This window comes from Rattus rattus, chromosome 6 (genome assembly GCF_011064425.1).
Source record: "Rattus rattus isolate New Zealand chromosome 6, Rrattus_CSIRO_v1, whole genome shotgun sequence".
Taxonomy (NCBI): Eukaryota; Metazoa; Chordata; class Mammalia; order Rodentia; family Muridae; genus Rattus; species Rattus rattus.
Genome location: NC_046159.1, coordinates 14,270,502 through 14,282,537, shown reverse-complemented (window position 1 = coordinate 14,282,537; position 12,036 = coordinate 14,270,502). Strand labels below are relative to the sequence as shown.

Sequence of the window (12,036 nt, the reverse complement as noted above, 5' to 3'; positions counted from 1 at the left end):
CTGTTCTGGTGGTCACAGGACTTAAAGGGGCTTCCAGATCATCCACCTGGACGTTCAGTGTTTGCTTCTTTGACAAAAAACATTGTTGCAAACCTCTGGCAGATGCCGCAGAGTCCAGACTCCAGATGGATAAAATGGGAGTAATCACCAGGTACTGGATGAAATCACAAATGATTTGTTTAGCTTCAGCTTTTTTCTCTTTTGTTCTTTTTTCTTTTAGTTGTCCTTTGTTTTGTTTTGTTTTGAGGCAGGGTATCTCTCAATAGCCCAGGCTGGCAGGAATGGAACTCACTATGTAGCTCAGGTTGCCTTTGAACTGTTGGAACTCTGCCTCAGTATCTGAAATGCTGGGAATAAAGACAATGCACACTACTTCTGGCTACAAAGTTACTCTAAAATGTACCGAAATGCTGATGGTTAGAAGAGGGGATTATCGGAGACATCAAGAACAGTATGGTGGGGCTAGAGGCATGGCTCAGCTTAGCTCTGCTCAGCTCAGTGCTTGGGTGCTCTTCCAGAGGACCCAGATTGGGTTTCCAGCACCCACCTGGTAGCTTACAAGGGCCTGTTAACTCCAGTCTGCAAGCAATGCACATTCATGGTGCACAGACATGCACCCAGGCGTAACACACACACACACACACACACACACACACACACACACACACACTAAATAGAATCTCAATTACTTTTTGTTAAAGAACAGTATTCCGTGGTGGAGAGGATTGTGAGCAGATCACTGTGGTTGGAGCAGAACTGTCAGGAAGGCTGTGGCAGTAGAGGAGAGCAGGCAAAGACATCAACAGAAATCCCAGGATTGTAGGAGTTAGCTTTCATAGCCTTGAGCCCAGTGACGGTGATCTGAGACCTGGCTGGTTTTCACTACCCTAAATTAATTCAACTGATTTCGGTGATCGATCACAGGCTTGTGTGGATGTCTGAGGTGTTAGGGAAGGGTCTGTAGGTCAACATCGACCCTGAGGCTGAACTCTTATCATCCAGCTTCTTGGTCCTGAGTAACCTCGCCTCTCTTCAAACTCCAAAGGCTAGATACTTCTATCTAAATAAAATATAAATAAATGAAAGGGGTCCTTGCCTGTCTGTTTCTCTGACACTGTTGGGTGAGCAAATGGCCCGTGGGGCTGCTGGCCAGAAGAGTTTGCAGCTGAGGTCGAGAAACAGGAATAAATACATATCATTGGCAGGGGGATGCCAATGGAATGGGTATACAGGCCTGGAATGGGTTGATGTGGGTGAGAAAGTCCACGTAGAGCGTCTTTATAGATCTCCTTGTCCAGCGGTCCAGTGTCTAATCACCTTCAGTGCTGAATTCTCATGGTACTAATTTATTTTCTTTTATGTGCTTATATGCCTACACCTCTGTGTGTGTGTGTGTGTGTGTGTGTGTGTGTGTGTGTGTGTGTGTGCACTATATGCGAAGGTACCCTTGGAGGTCAGAAGGTGTCAGAGCTTCCAGACCTGGAGTTAGTTATAGGAGGTTGTGAACTGCCATGGAGGTCTTGAATCAACTTTGAGTTCCCTGCAGAAGCAGTAAGAGCTCTTACCTGCTGAGCCGTCGTCTCTCAGCCCATCACTGACTCCTTAGGTCACCTAGATGATTTGAGTGTCACCTAGCTTCTCCTGGGCATGCCAGTTGAACCAAAGCACATACATCTGTGTCACACCAAGATTTCTTTCCTTCCCCTCCTGGGACAGGGTCTCACTCTGTACTCCTGCAGGCTAACCTCAAACTCATGGTGATCCTCCTGCCTCAGACTCACGGGGGCTAAGATTACAGGTCTGAGCCATTTCAGGCTCCTGTTTCCTTTAATGCCCAGGATGTTCCCACTCGTTCCTGCTTCTTCCTCTGCCTGGAAGATATTTCTGCCCCTGTCTGCCATTAGATGAGTCCTACTCACGGGACAGGTCCTCTGATCTGGAATTCACCCCCGCAGAGAGGGCCTATCTAAAACAGATTTCCTGGGGTAGCTTGCTCTCTGTATCTAGTACCATGACTGGCATGTTGTTGATGCTCTATAAACACTTTCTCCCCGCCCCCCCTTTCTTTTTGGAAAGAAGGCCCACAGAGTGAAGCAGATTTAATTTATTGACAAGGACCACAATAGTGACTGCTTATTACAGGTATAAGAACCTGGCTAATAACGGCTCTCAGGGAAAAGCCCGCTCAGGTCTCTCGTGGGTACGACTTGTCCCCAGCCTCAGTGCTCACACCTGCCATCCGAACCACGGGACAACTGTGAAGAGTTAAGTGTAGAGGATGAACGTTAACTGGATGTGGTGGGACACGTCTATAATCTCAGCACTCGGAGGCTCAGCCTGGGGCTCCACGAGACCTCGTCTCACAAAGTCAAAGCTCCAGTGAAAAAGAAACGAATGAATGAGTGAATATGGATGTAAGTCAGGCGTGGTTGCGTGTGCCACTCCCGGCACCTAGTGGGTAGAGGTGGGAGGATCAGGGTTTCAATCTGAGCTACACGAGACCCATTTCATAAAAACAAAAAGCAAAAGCAGAAAGGCAGGAAGAGAGAGAGAAGAAAGGAAAGAAAAATGGATGCTGTCTAGAAAACCATCAGTTCTGTATAGAGCGCTATATGAATGTGTTCTCTAACTGGAACCAGCCACCTGTGTGAACACTGCTGATTCTCAACACCCCAGAGAGTTCTCTCGTTCCATGGAGCACAACAGCAGCTTCCTCTCTCCCACCTCCCAGTAGCCAAGGCTCTCAAACAGATCCTGGGTGAGGATCTGGACCTGTGGTCACAAACACCAATATTTCACAATCGGTGCAAACTGGGTGAGGGTCAAACTCCAAAGGCCTTATGAGAATGTCTCTTGCTCTGGGCTCAAGCTCTCTTATGGTCATTTTCTTCAGGCTTCTTCTAGTCCACATGATGATTTTTAGAAGCCTGCTTTCTCGTGAGAAGAAACTGCCAAGACTACCAACCCATGAGAGAACTTTCTTTGTATTGCTGTTACTTGAGACACTTCATGTGAACTCGGTCATTCATACGCGCCTCCAACAAGCCCATGAGGTTAAAGCTTCAGTCTTCATTTTTAGAGGTACTGGGGAATGGGAGGTTAAGTGCCATACCCAGGTCACAAGATGGTGGAGACAGGGCTCAAACCCAGACTGTTGGTCAGGACATATATTTGCATAGGTTGGACCAAACCAGATCAGCCATTCCTATCAGGGCCTGTCCCAAGCGTTCTCAAGACCCACCCGACTAAGTACAGAGGGCTCCCTAGTCCCTCCCTCCCTGAGCAGTGAAGAGCCTGATAAGGTTTGACTGGAGTCAGTCTTGAGCACATGGTAGTGTGAAGTCTGCCCGACATGGGGCCCACAGCGTGCCTTCCACCTGCCAGGGGTGTAGATGGCAGTATCTGACCCAGACTCTTTCCAGGAGGAGAAAGCAGATAATTTTCAGAGATAGAGGATCCCCTTAAAATTGCAACAGCCCAACTCTGTATGTAAAGAAAAAAAAAACAACAAAGCTTACACTTGTCTTTGAATATTTAATAAATTGTCAGAGGCAGTGTTAGTTTCCCTTTACAGTTGAAGAATCTGGGGGTTAGGGTAACTGAGATGTTAAGTAACTGACTTAACAATCCTCCTGCCTCCACTTCTGAGTGCTGGAATTGCAGACACGCAAGGCCACACTTGGCTTAATAAACGCTTTTGAAGTTTTGATGAGGTAACTACACTGTAAGTCTTTCAGCAGATACCTAGCACTTCAGTACGAGCTGCCTGACGTGGGTGCTGGGAACTGAACTCATGTCCTCTACAAGAGCAGTGCACACTCCTAGCCACTGACCCATCTCTCTAGTCCCACAGTATGTATTTATCTGCTCATTAGCTACAGGAACCTAACCTCCTCAAGGGCAGAACTCTGAGGTAGATCCACTCACTCTGTTGCTATAGAGCTCCACCTCGGAACTCATGATGTAGCCCAGTCCGGCCTCAAACTTGTGGCAAACCTCCTGCCTCCACCTCTTGAGTTCTGGGATTGCAGATATGAGCCACCATAGCCAATTTGGTTTGATCGGTTCTTAATCCTCATTTCAAGTCACGTGGCCCACACAGTTGGCACACAAAAGAAGTGTTATTTGTTAAAAAAATAAGCAATCTTTAATTGGGGGATTTCTCACAGAGAACTTGGGTATCTGGAGTTCCTTAAAGGTTTGGCAGCACTCGTCCTGGGGAAGTTGAACTTTTGACATGCTCCAGTTACCAGCAGGCTATACAATCTAACCAGCCAGTTTCGCTCCTTTTTGTTATCTGTCTTTGAATGTGTGTCCCGTGTCACCAGAGTTTCAATTGCTCGCTCTAGGCACAACTGAGGAAACTCTTGTGAAGGCAGGATGGATGGTTTGACAGACCTCTAGATGGCTGAGTCTAGACTAAAGTTGAGCTGTGGGCTTTTGAGTGAGGTTCACACGGTAGTAGCTTCCAGAACTTGGCTCCTAGGTAACACGGGCCTTTATCCAGAATCATTATAAAGAGAGACTGTCCTGAGAGAAAATACATGTCAGGCTGAGGGAGCAGACCAGTTACAAAATGCTCGGCTTGGTACCCAAGGTTTGATTCCCAATATCAATCAATCAATAATCAAATACTAATTTAGGAATAACAATACGTGCCTTTAAGATTATACCTGAGTACCCAAACGCCTAATTTTCATGAAAGCAGACCGATGTCCCGATGCCCACTCCAGTGCCCTTGCAAATTTGGGAGAGCACGGTGATTATGTCCCCTCACTCATTCCATGCACCCAGCACTAACAATTGTATAAATCCAAAGCGACCGTGCAGCTCTGAGCCTTTGCACACGCACTTGACTGGGAACTCCCACACAAGCCGAGCTGCGCAGCCCAAGACAGGTTGGAGGGCCCCTCACGGCTTCCTAGCAGTTATGCCAGCTGCACACACCCTTTCTACTCCTTCTGTTCTTGGGTTTTGTTGTCTTGTTTTTGCCTGCTACGATGGTCAGTCGTTTATGCAACCGTGAGTCTCTAACAGAATTGTTCAGAATGTAGCCAGGCGTGGTGGGTCACGCCTGTAATCCCAGCTCCAGGAAGGCTGAGGTAGGAGGAATATTGCGACAGAATTCGAGGTTAATTTGGGTTTTACAGCTAGCGCCAGGCTAGCCTGGGATACAGTGGGTCTCTGTCCCGAGAGGGGGAAAAAGTTCAGACAGTTTGGAATGCTTAAATGACGGATGCACTCAACAGGCGGTGTCCCCCACTCGCCAAGATGGATCCTTTCCCGCGACAGTGGTCTGGTTGAGCCGGACCGCTCTCCCCGCCTTCCCAGAGCAAGTACCCGGCAGTACAAGGCGGCCCCGGGCGGAATACAGTTTCGGTCACAGTCCCACCCACAGCCCCACGGCTCCAGCTCCAGCCCCGGCCAGGGTGGGGACAGCCGGGAAGTCCTCCTTCAGGTCCTCTACAGCTCTGCCGGCCTACCTTGCCCCCGGTGCTTAGAACCTGCCAAGGCCACGTCTCCACGCTCCCGAACAGTGAGTTCCTGATCATGCCCAGCATGGTGACGCCGTGGGGTCTGGACGATCCAGCGTACCACTCGGTGGCAGCAAGGTCCACAGGGCGAGCGGCAGTGAGCGCGTGAGTAGACAGGCGACTTGGGCGGAACTGAGGCGGAGCTGGGGCGGTCTCCGCCCACTGGGCGACACCGGGCGTGGCCTGGGCCGGGTCCTCAAGACTCCACCCACATGAGCCCAGACTCCTGGGTGAGGCGCCAGTTCAAGCCTGTAGCAACTCACTTCACATATACTTTCCTTACTCTCTTCCTACCTCACAGCCTGGCTCAGAGGCCTGTTATTTTGTGACAGGGTCCTGCTATGCAGCCTAGGCTGGCCCGAGGATCCCTCTGCTTCAGCTTCTGGAGTGCTGAGCTTGCGAGTGATCACTGTCACTCCTGGCTTCATCTTCTAAGGGGATGGAAAAGCCACTCTGAACCAGTTTCTTACTGTTTTCTTTTTTAACTTTGTCCTTTTAGTTTGGAGGGCAGCGTCTCAGCATAGATCAGGCTGGCCTGGAATTCACTGTCTAAACAGGGTGACTGTTTACAGCTCCTGCTGTCTTCCTGTCTCAGCTTCCTCCGAGCTGAGGATTACAGGTGTGCACCACCAAAACCAGCGCTGCAGTGCATTTAAAAATGGTTTCACTATAAATTCTGTGTTTTGTGTGTGTGTGTGTGTGTGTGTGTGTGTGTGTGTGTGTGTGTGTGCGCGCGCGCACAAGTGAGTTGTATTTCGCTGGAAGTTAGTATCACAGGAGGTCCCAAAGGTTGGTGCTGGGAACTGAACTCGGATCCTCTGTAAGGGCAGGGTGCGTCTTTAACCGCTGAGCCATCCCTCCAGTCCCATCCCTCCAGTCCCAGCAGTGTATTTATTAATCACAAGTTTCACACTACTTGGCCAAACAACGGCTCATTCAGTCCCCTTATAACCTAACCGATTTTGTCACATTTTTTTTTTCTGGAGTGTCTGTTTCTTGCCAAGCACTTTATAAATATTATCTGTACTCCAGTATCACTGATAGACACCTGTCACATATCCTAGTATCACAGATATTAGGATACTAGATACTAGTAATCTGCACATATCACACAGCCCTAGTATCACGGATGTGTGTGTACACATACCCGTCTTACAGAGGTGGGAAGGGATGGTAGGAAGATAAGGAATAGGAGCAAAGTGCGGCGACATGCAAACGGTAGACATAAAATGCCACACTGAAGCCATTGTTTTATGTGCTATCCTGGTCAACTTGACGCAAGCTAGCTTATTTGAGAAGAGGAACCTCCACTGAGAGCACGTCCGCATCAGACTGCCTGTCAGCAAGACTGTGAGGCAATGTCTTCATTAATGACTGATGAACGAGGGAGGGCCCATCCCCCTGTGGATGGTGTCGCCCCTTGGCTGCCGGTCCTGCGTTGTTAAGAAAGTAGGTTGAGCAAGAAGACACGAGCAAGCCACTAAATAGCACTTCTCCATGGGTCCTGCTTCAGTTCCCATCTCCAGGTTCCTGCTGTAAGTGATGGAACTTACGTGTGTCCACTGTGTCCAAGTGTGGTGCATTGTAAACAAGCAAACAACCTTTTCCTCCCAGAGCTGCTTTTGTTCATGGTGTTTTATCATATTAACTAAGATAGTAATAATAATAATAACATAATAATAATATAATACTATATGTTAATATTTTATATAATATTATGCATATTATATAATTAATAATAACATTATTATTATAACAACAATATAATGACAAAGGCAGAGGGAGAAAAAGAGGAAACCTGAATTAAAGTAAACAGGTCTTTCAAACCAATGAAAGCTTGTGGTCTATAACATCCTCCCCTCACCCCCTGACCCCTCAGGAATGGGCCCTCTTTTATCCCTTCATATCTGGAGTCTTTGAAATGCCACTTCAAACCCTGTGTCTCTGTGACCATTGGAACAGGTGCCTCTTTGTTCTAATGTCCTCTCGTATGGCATTTGTTCGTGTACCTTGAACCTGATGGCTGGAATGGCCTAAGTTGGCTGCTAATTGCGTTGTGATCTGAATTGCCCATTGTGTGTAGCTGCTGTGTCTCCTTCTTGACAAAGGGAAGTGGAGCCTGAGCTAGGCAAAAGTATCAACCACGGTCGTAACGCTGACCTCAAGTTTGGTGGGAAGAGATGGTCACATTATTAACAGCCTATGAAGGGGGCTTTTCCATAGCTCCACTACAGATTTCTTCATTGGCTTAATATAAGCAGCTATTCAATCCCTTCATACTTTCTTGACTCTAGAATGCCACTTTCCATTAAGAGGCACCGTTTTTCTGTACCATCAAGGAAGAAACAAAATATTACAGAAGGAAAACTATGACATTCAATTGACTGTTAAATGTACCTGCGTATGTTAAATTGTAACTTAATTTGTAGGAAATTTTCATGTTGCTTTGTTTCTTTCATTTGTTTGTTCAACTAGAATCTCACCCTGTGTCCCAGGTTAGCCTCAAATTATCATTCTCCTGCTTCGGCCTTCTGAGTGTTGGTATTACAGGGATATGCCACCACGACTGGCTTATGTTGATTTTAAGAATATTTTTTTCAAATCTCAGGGTGGTAGTTTATGCCTCAAATTCTAGCACTTAGAAGACTGAAGCAGTAAATTTGCTGAATAGTCAAGCCTTATAGTAAGTTTCGGATCAGCATAAACTATGAAATGCAGCTCTGTCTCAAGAACTCACTAACTAGCTAGCTAGCTAACTAACTAACTAACTAACTAACTAACTAACTAACTGGCCTAGAGATGGCTCAGTAGTTGCTCTTGCTGAGAGCTGGGTTCCAGCACCGACATGCAAAGTCACACTCATCCATAACTCTAGTTTTAGGAGAGTCATCATTCTTTTCTCTGCCAGGGACACCGGGCACACATATAGATATACACACAGGAGAACATACATACATACATACACACACACACACACACACACACACACCAAATAAATCCAAAAGGATAAACAAATAAATAAAACTAAAAATATTTTTTCCTCCTCACAGTTATGTCTTCTCTTCTTACAAACTAAACTGTTAAGAATAACGTGAGGGGGGTTGGGGATTTAGCTCAGTGGTAGAGCGCTTGCCTAGGAAGCGCAAGGCCCTGGGTTCGGTCCCCAGCTCGAAAAAAAAAAAAAAAGAACAACGTGAGGACGTTTGGGAGCTGGAAGGAAGCTATGGTTAAGAGCTAATGTGGAGTGACAGCTTCATGGGATTAAGACTAACCATGGGAGAGAACCTCTGGGTAGGTCTCTACAGTTGATAGAGTGGATGAACTGAGTTAGGAAGAGACGCTCTAAACTTAAGTGGCACCATGCCTTGGGTGGGGGAAGGGAGAAGAAAGGGCTCAGAGCCAAAGTCTGCTTGTGGACAGTGGATGCAATATGACCAACTGCTTCATGCCCCTGACTCCATGTACCCTCATGCTGAGTCAAAACAAATCCTTCCCCCCCCTTTTTTTTTAAAAACATGCTTTCGTTTGTCATTTTGTGTCTGTATCCAGAAAAGTAAGTAGAAGAGTAGGATTGAAATAATGAAGGTGCTCCTGGGCCGTGCTTGCTGCCCTTTAAACTAACCTAAGCATTTGGAGGGCAAAGTATCACAAAAAGAAGTCTACGGTTATCAGAGAGATTGTTACAATGTATCCCGTCGGATGCTTAGGAATGTTACCTAGAGAGAGAGACATGAGTTCTGGAAACCAGGAGCTGGAGTGGTGGGGGAGAGTTTTATGTGGTGAGAGTGAAGAAAATGGTAGCCCGCAAAGAAAGCTCCAGCAGTCAAGTTCCCCTCTGACCTTTTCCTGTCCTATCGGTTCTAATACTTCTTCTGACTCAAACCTTAGAAAGCAGAAAGCCTTTCCCCAGTCTAGTCATAGAAACTGGAACTCTGTCTCCTCAAAGCTAGCCACGAGGCCCAGAAAATGTCAGGTATTCTGTAAGAGTTTATCTTCATGCCTTCTAAATACTCATGTCTGTACCTGTTGACTAGCGCTGTGCCCAGCCTTCCTGGGATAAGCTTTTTAGTGCTGTAGGCTGCTGTTGATGCAGAAGCCTGTAACTGGCCAATGTTCTGAAGGTGAAAGCCTAGGGCTTGGCTCTGTGGGGGACAGCTATCTCTCTCCCCTCCCCAAGGCTCAGGGAACATTCAGGAACAGGAGGAAGAGCAAACGCTAAGTGCCCAAGGATAGGAAATGTGTGGCAGTTGCTGCAACTCACTGCGCTGTGGTTTTCTGCACAAGACCTAAGACTGGGTCCCTCAGCGGGCCCTGGTGATGCGTGTCTTTAATCCCAGCATTCAGAAGGCAGAGTCACTTTGATCTCCGTGAATTCAAGGTCAGCCTGGACTACAGAGAGTGCCAGGATAGTCAAGTTATACAAAGAACAGGATATATAAAAATCCTGTTGCATCCCCTCCATCCAAAATAATTGCTACAACCAAGGACCAAGAAGAGTCTGAAAAGGCAGGCTCCTGGGGTCCCCCAATCCGTCTGTTCCATCAGCTCCTACTTGCTTGTCCGGCTCTATATCTACAGGGCTGACCCTGCTTTGTATAATTTGAGCATTAAGTTGGATGACGTCTCTTGGGTCTTTGGGTCCTCCGCCTGAAAACTCCTGTGTCATGCAAAACTATGACAAAGTGATTTCGTGACGCCTCTTCTCCTGTAAAGCTGCCCTTTTGCTATGGGGATGTCAGCCATGATCCATGATGGGCAGGAGAGGGACCATCTGGAGCATGTGAACCAGCTCAGAACAGGAGGCTTCTTGGACGGCACATCTGGAGACGGAGTGAAGTAAGGCCTGGATTAGTATGTCTGTGTGAAGCAGGACAAATCAGAATTCTGCTGATGAAGTTGGACCTTCATGGTCAGATCCTGCTAAAACGTCACGTAGGGAAGCTAGGCTTGCTCTAATCCTAACACTCAGGAGGCAGAGGCAGGAGGATTGTTATAAGTTCTAGGTCAGCCAAAGCTACTTATTGAGGACTTCCCGACCCCAAACCAGCCCAGGAATGGTGTCACATGTCTACATGCCTTTAATCCCAGAGTTCAGGAGGTAGAGGCAAACAGATCGATGTGAGTCTAAGGCTAGACCGACTTACATCACGAGTTCTGAGCCAGAGTTAGCTGGTGGGATTCTTTCTCAAAAACAAGGCAAAGCAAAGCAAAGCAAAGCAAAGCAAAGCAAAGCAAAGTACAGCACAGCACAGCACAGCACAGCACAGCACAGCCCAGCTCAGCACAGTACTGCTCAGCGCAGCTCAGCGCAGCACAGCACAGCACAGCACAGCACTGCGCTGCTAATCTCAGCACAGCACAGCACAGCAAAGCACAGCACCCTACCACAAACCAAATGGAACCAAATGCTAAACCAATCTAGGTCGTGCAGTCAGAGGACAGTAGAGCCAAGCTAAGCCTCTGTGGAGAGAAAATGAGCAAAGAATGCTAAGTTATAGGGTGATGTTGATTGAGCTTGACTTTAAAAAAAAAAAAAAAACAATTATTTATTGTTGTGTGGGTGGCAGGGTGTGTAAACGTGTGACCCAGGGCACATGTGGAGACCAGAGGACAACTTTGTGGAGACGGTTCTCTCCCTCTTCCGTTATGTGCGTACCATGGATGGAATTCAGGTGGCCTCGTTTGTGCTTCAAGCATCTTTCCTGTTGAACCCTCTGCCAGCCCTCTGTGATCTTGTCCCCTTTATTCTTCCATTGAGAATTGCTTGTCTCCAACCATGTCTCTGATTCATCCTCCCCCCCAAAAAAAAAGAAAAAAGAAAAGAATTATTACAACAAAGGACCAAGAAGGGTGTGAACAGACAGACCCCGTGAGGTTCCCCCATTCATTGTTTCACTCTGACTCTTACGTGCAGTCACATACAATGTATCATATCATATCATATCATACTTCCTTTCGGGGTGTGCCATTTTATACACTCTTTTCCCTAAATAGGATTGAGTTAGAGAACTCTGTCCCATTGTTACAGTTTCCTACAGGTGGGTTTAAAGAAAAGCCAATTCATAAAAATGAGGAAGTAGGGGTGTGATATAAGCAAATATTCAATGGGCATCTCCAGGGGACTTCCAGCTTCTTGTGTCCTGGAACAGGAAGCTGGGTAGAGCCACATGGATAATGGCAGAAGCAGGGAGGGTTTATTACGGAAAGGTGTGCTTTTGTGGAGCAGGAAGCAGGTTGGGTGAACTCTTTGTGTGTGTGTGTGTGTGTGTGTGTGTGTGTTTTTTTTTTCTTTTCTTTTCTTTTCTTTTCTTTTCTTTTCTTTTCTTTTTTTTTTTTTGGAGCTGGGGACCGAACCCAGGGCCTTGCACTTGCTAGGCAAGTGCTCTACCACTGAGCTAAATCCCCAACCCCAGGACGAACTCTTTTTAAGGAGCCTAAACAGCAAGTACTGTGCTGTTTAGTACTTGATTTTGACTTCTATGTTATATCGCATGAGTTTCTG

The 12,036-nt window shown here is 47.0% G+C and overlaps 1 protein-coding gene across 1 annotated transcript in view; it reads right to left on the bottom strand.

Moving 5' to 3' along the window:
• The window catches only part of Hebp1 (heme binding protein 1), a 28,724-nt gene extending 23,055 nt beyond the window's left edge, over positions 1 to 5,669 (bottom strand). Inside the window, exon 1 of the mRNA XM_032905529.1 lies at positions 5,484 to 5,669. Coding sequence (XP_032761420.1) covers positions 5,484 to 5,561 — 78 coding nt within the window. The 5' untranslated portion in view covers positions 5,562 to 5,669. The remainder of the gene's footprint in view (positions 1 to 5,483) is intronic.
• Positions 5,670 to 12,036: the final 6,367 nt, after the last annotated feature.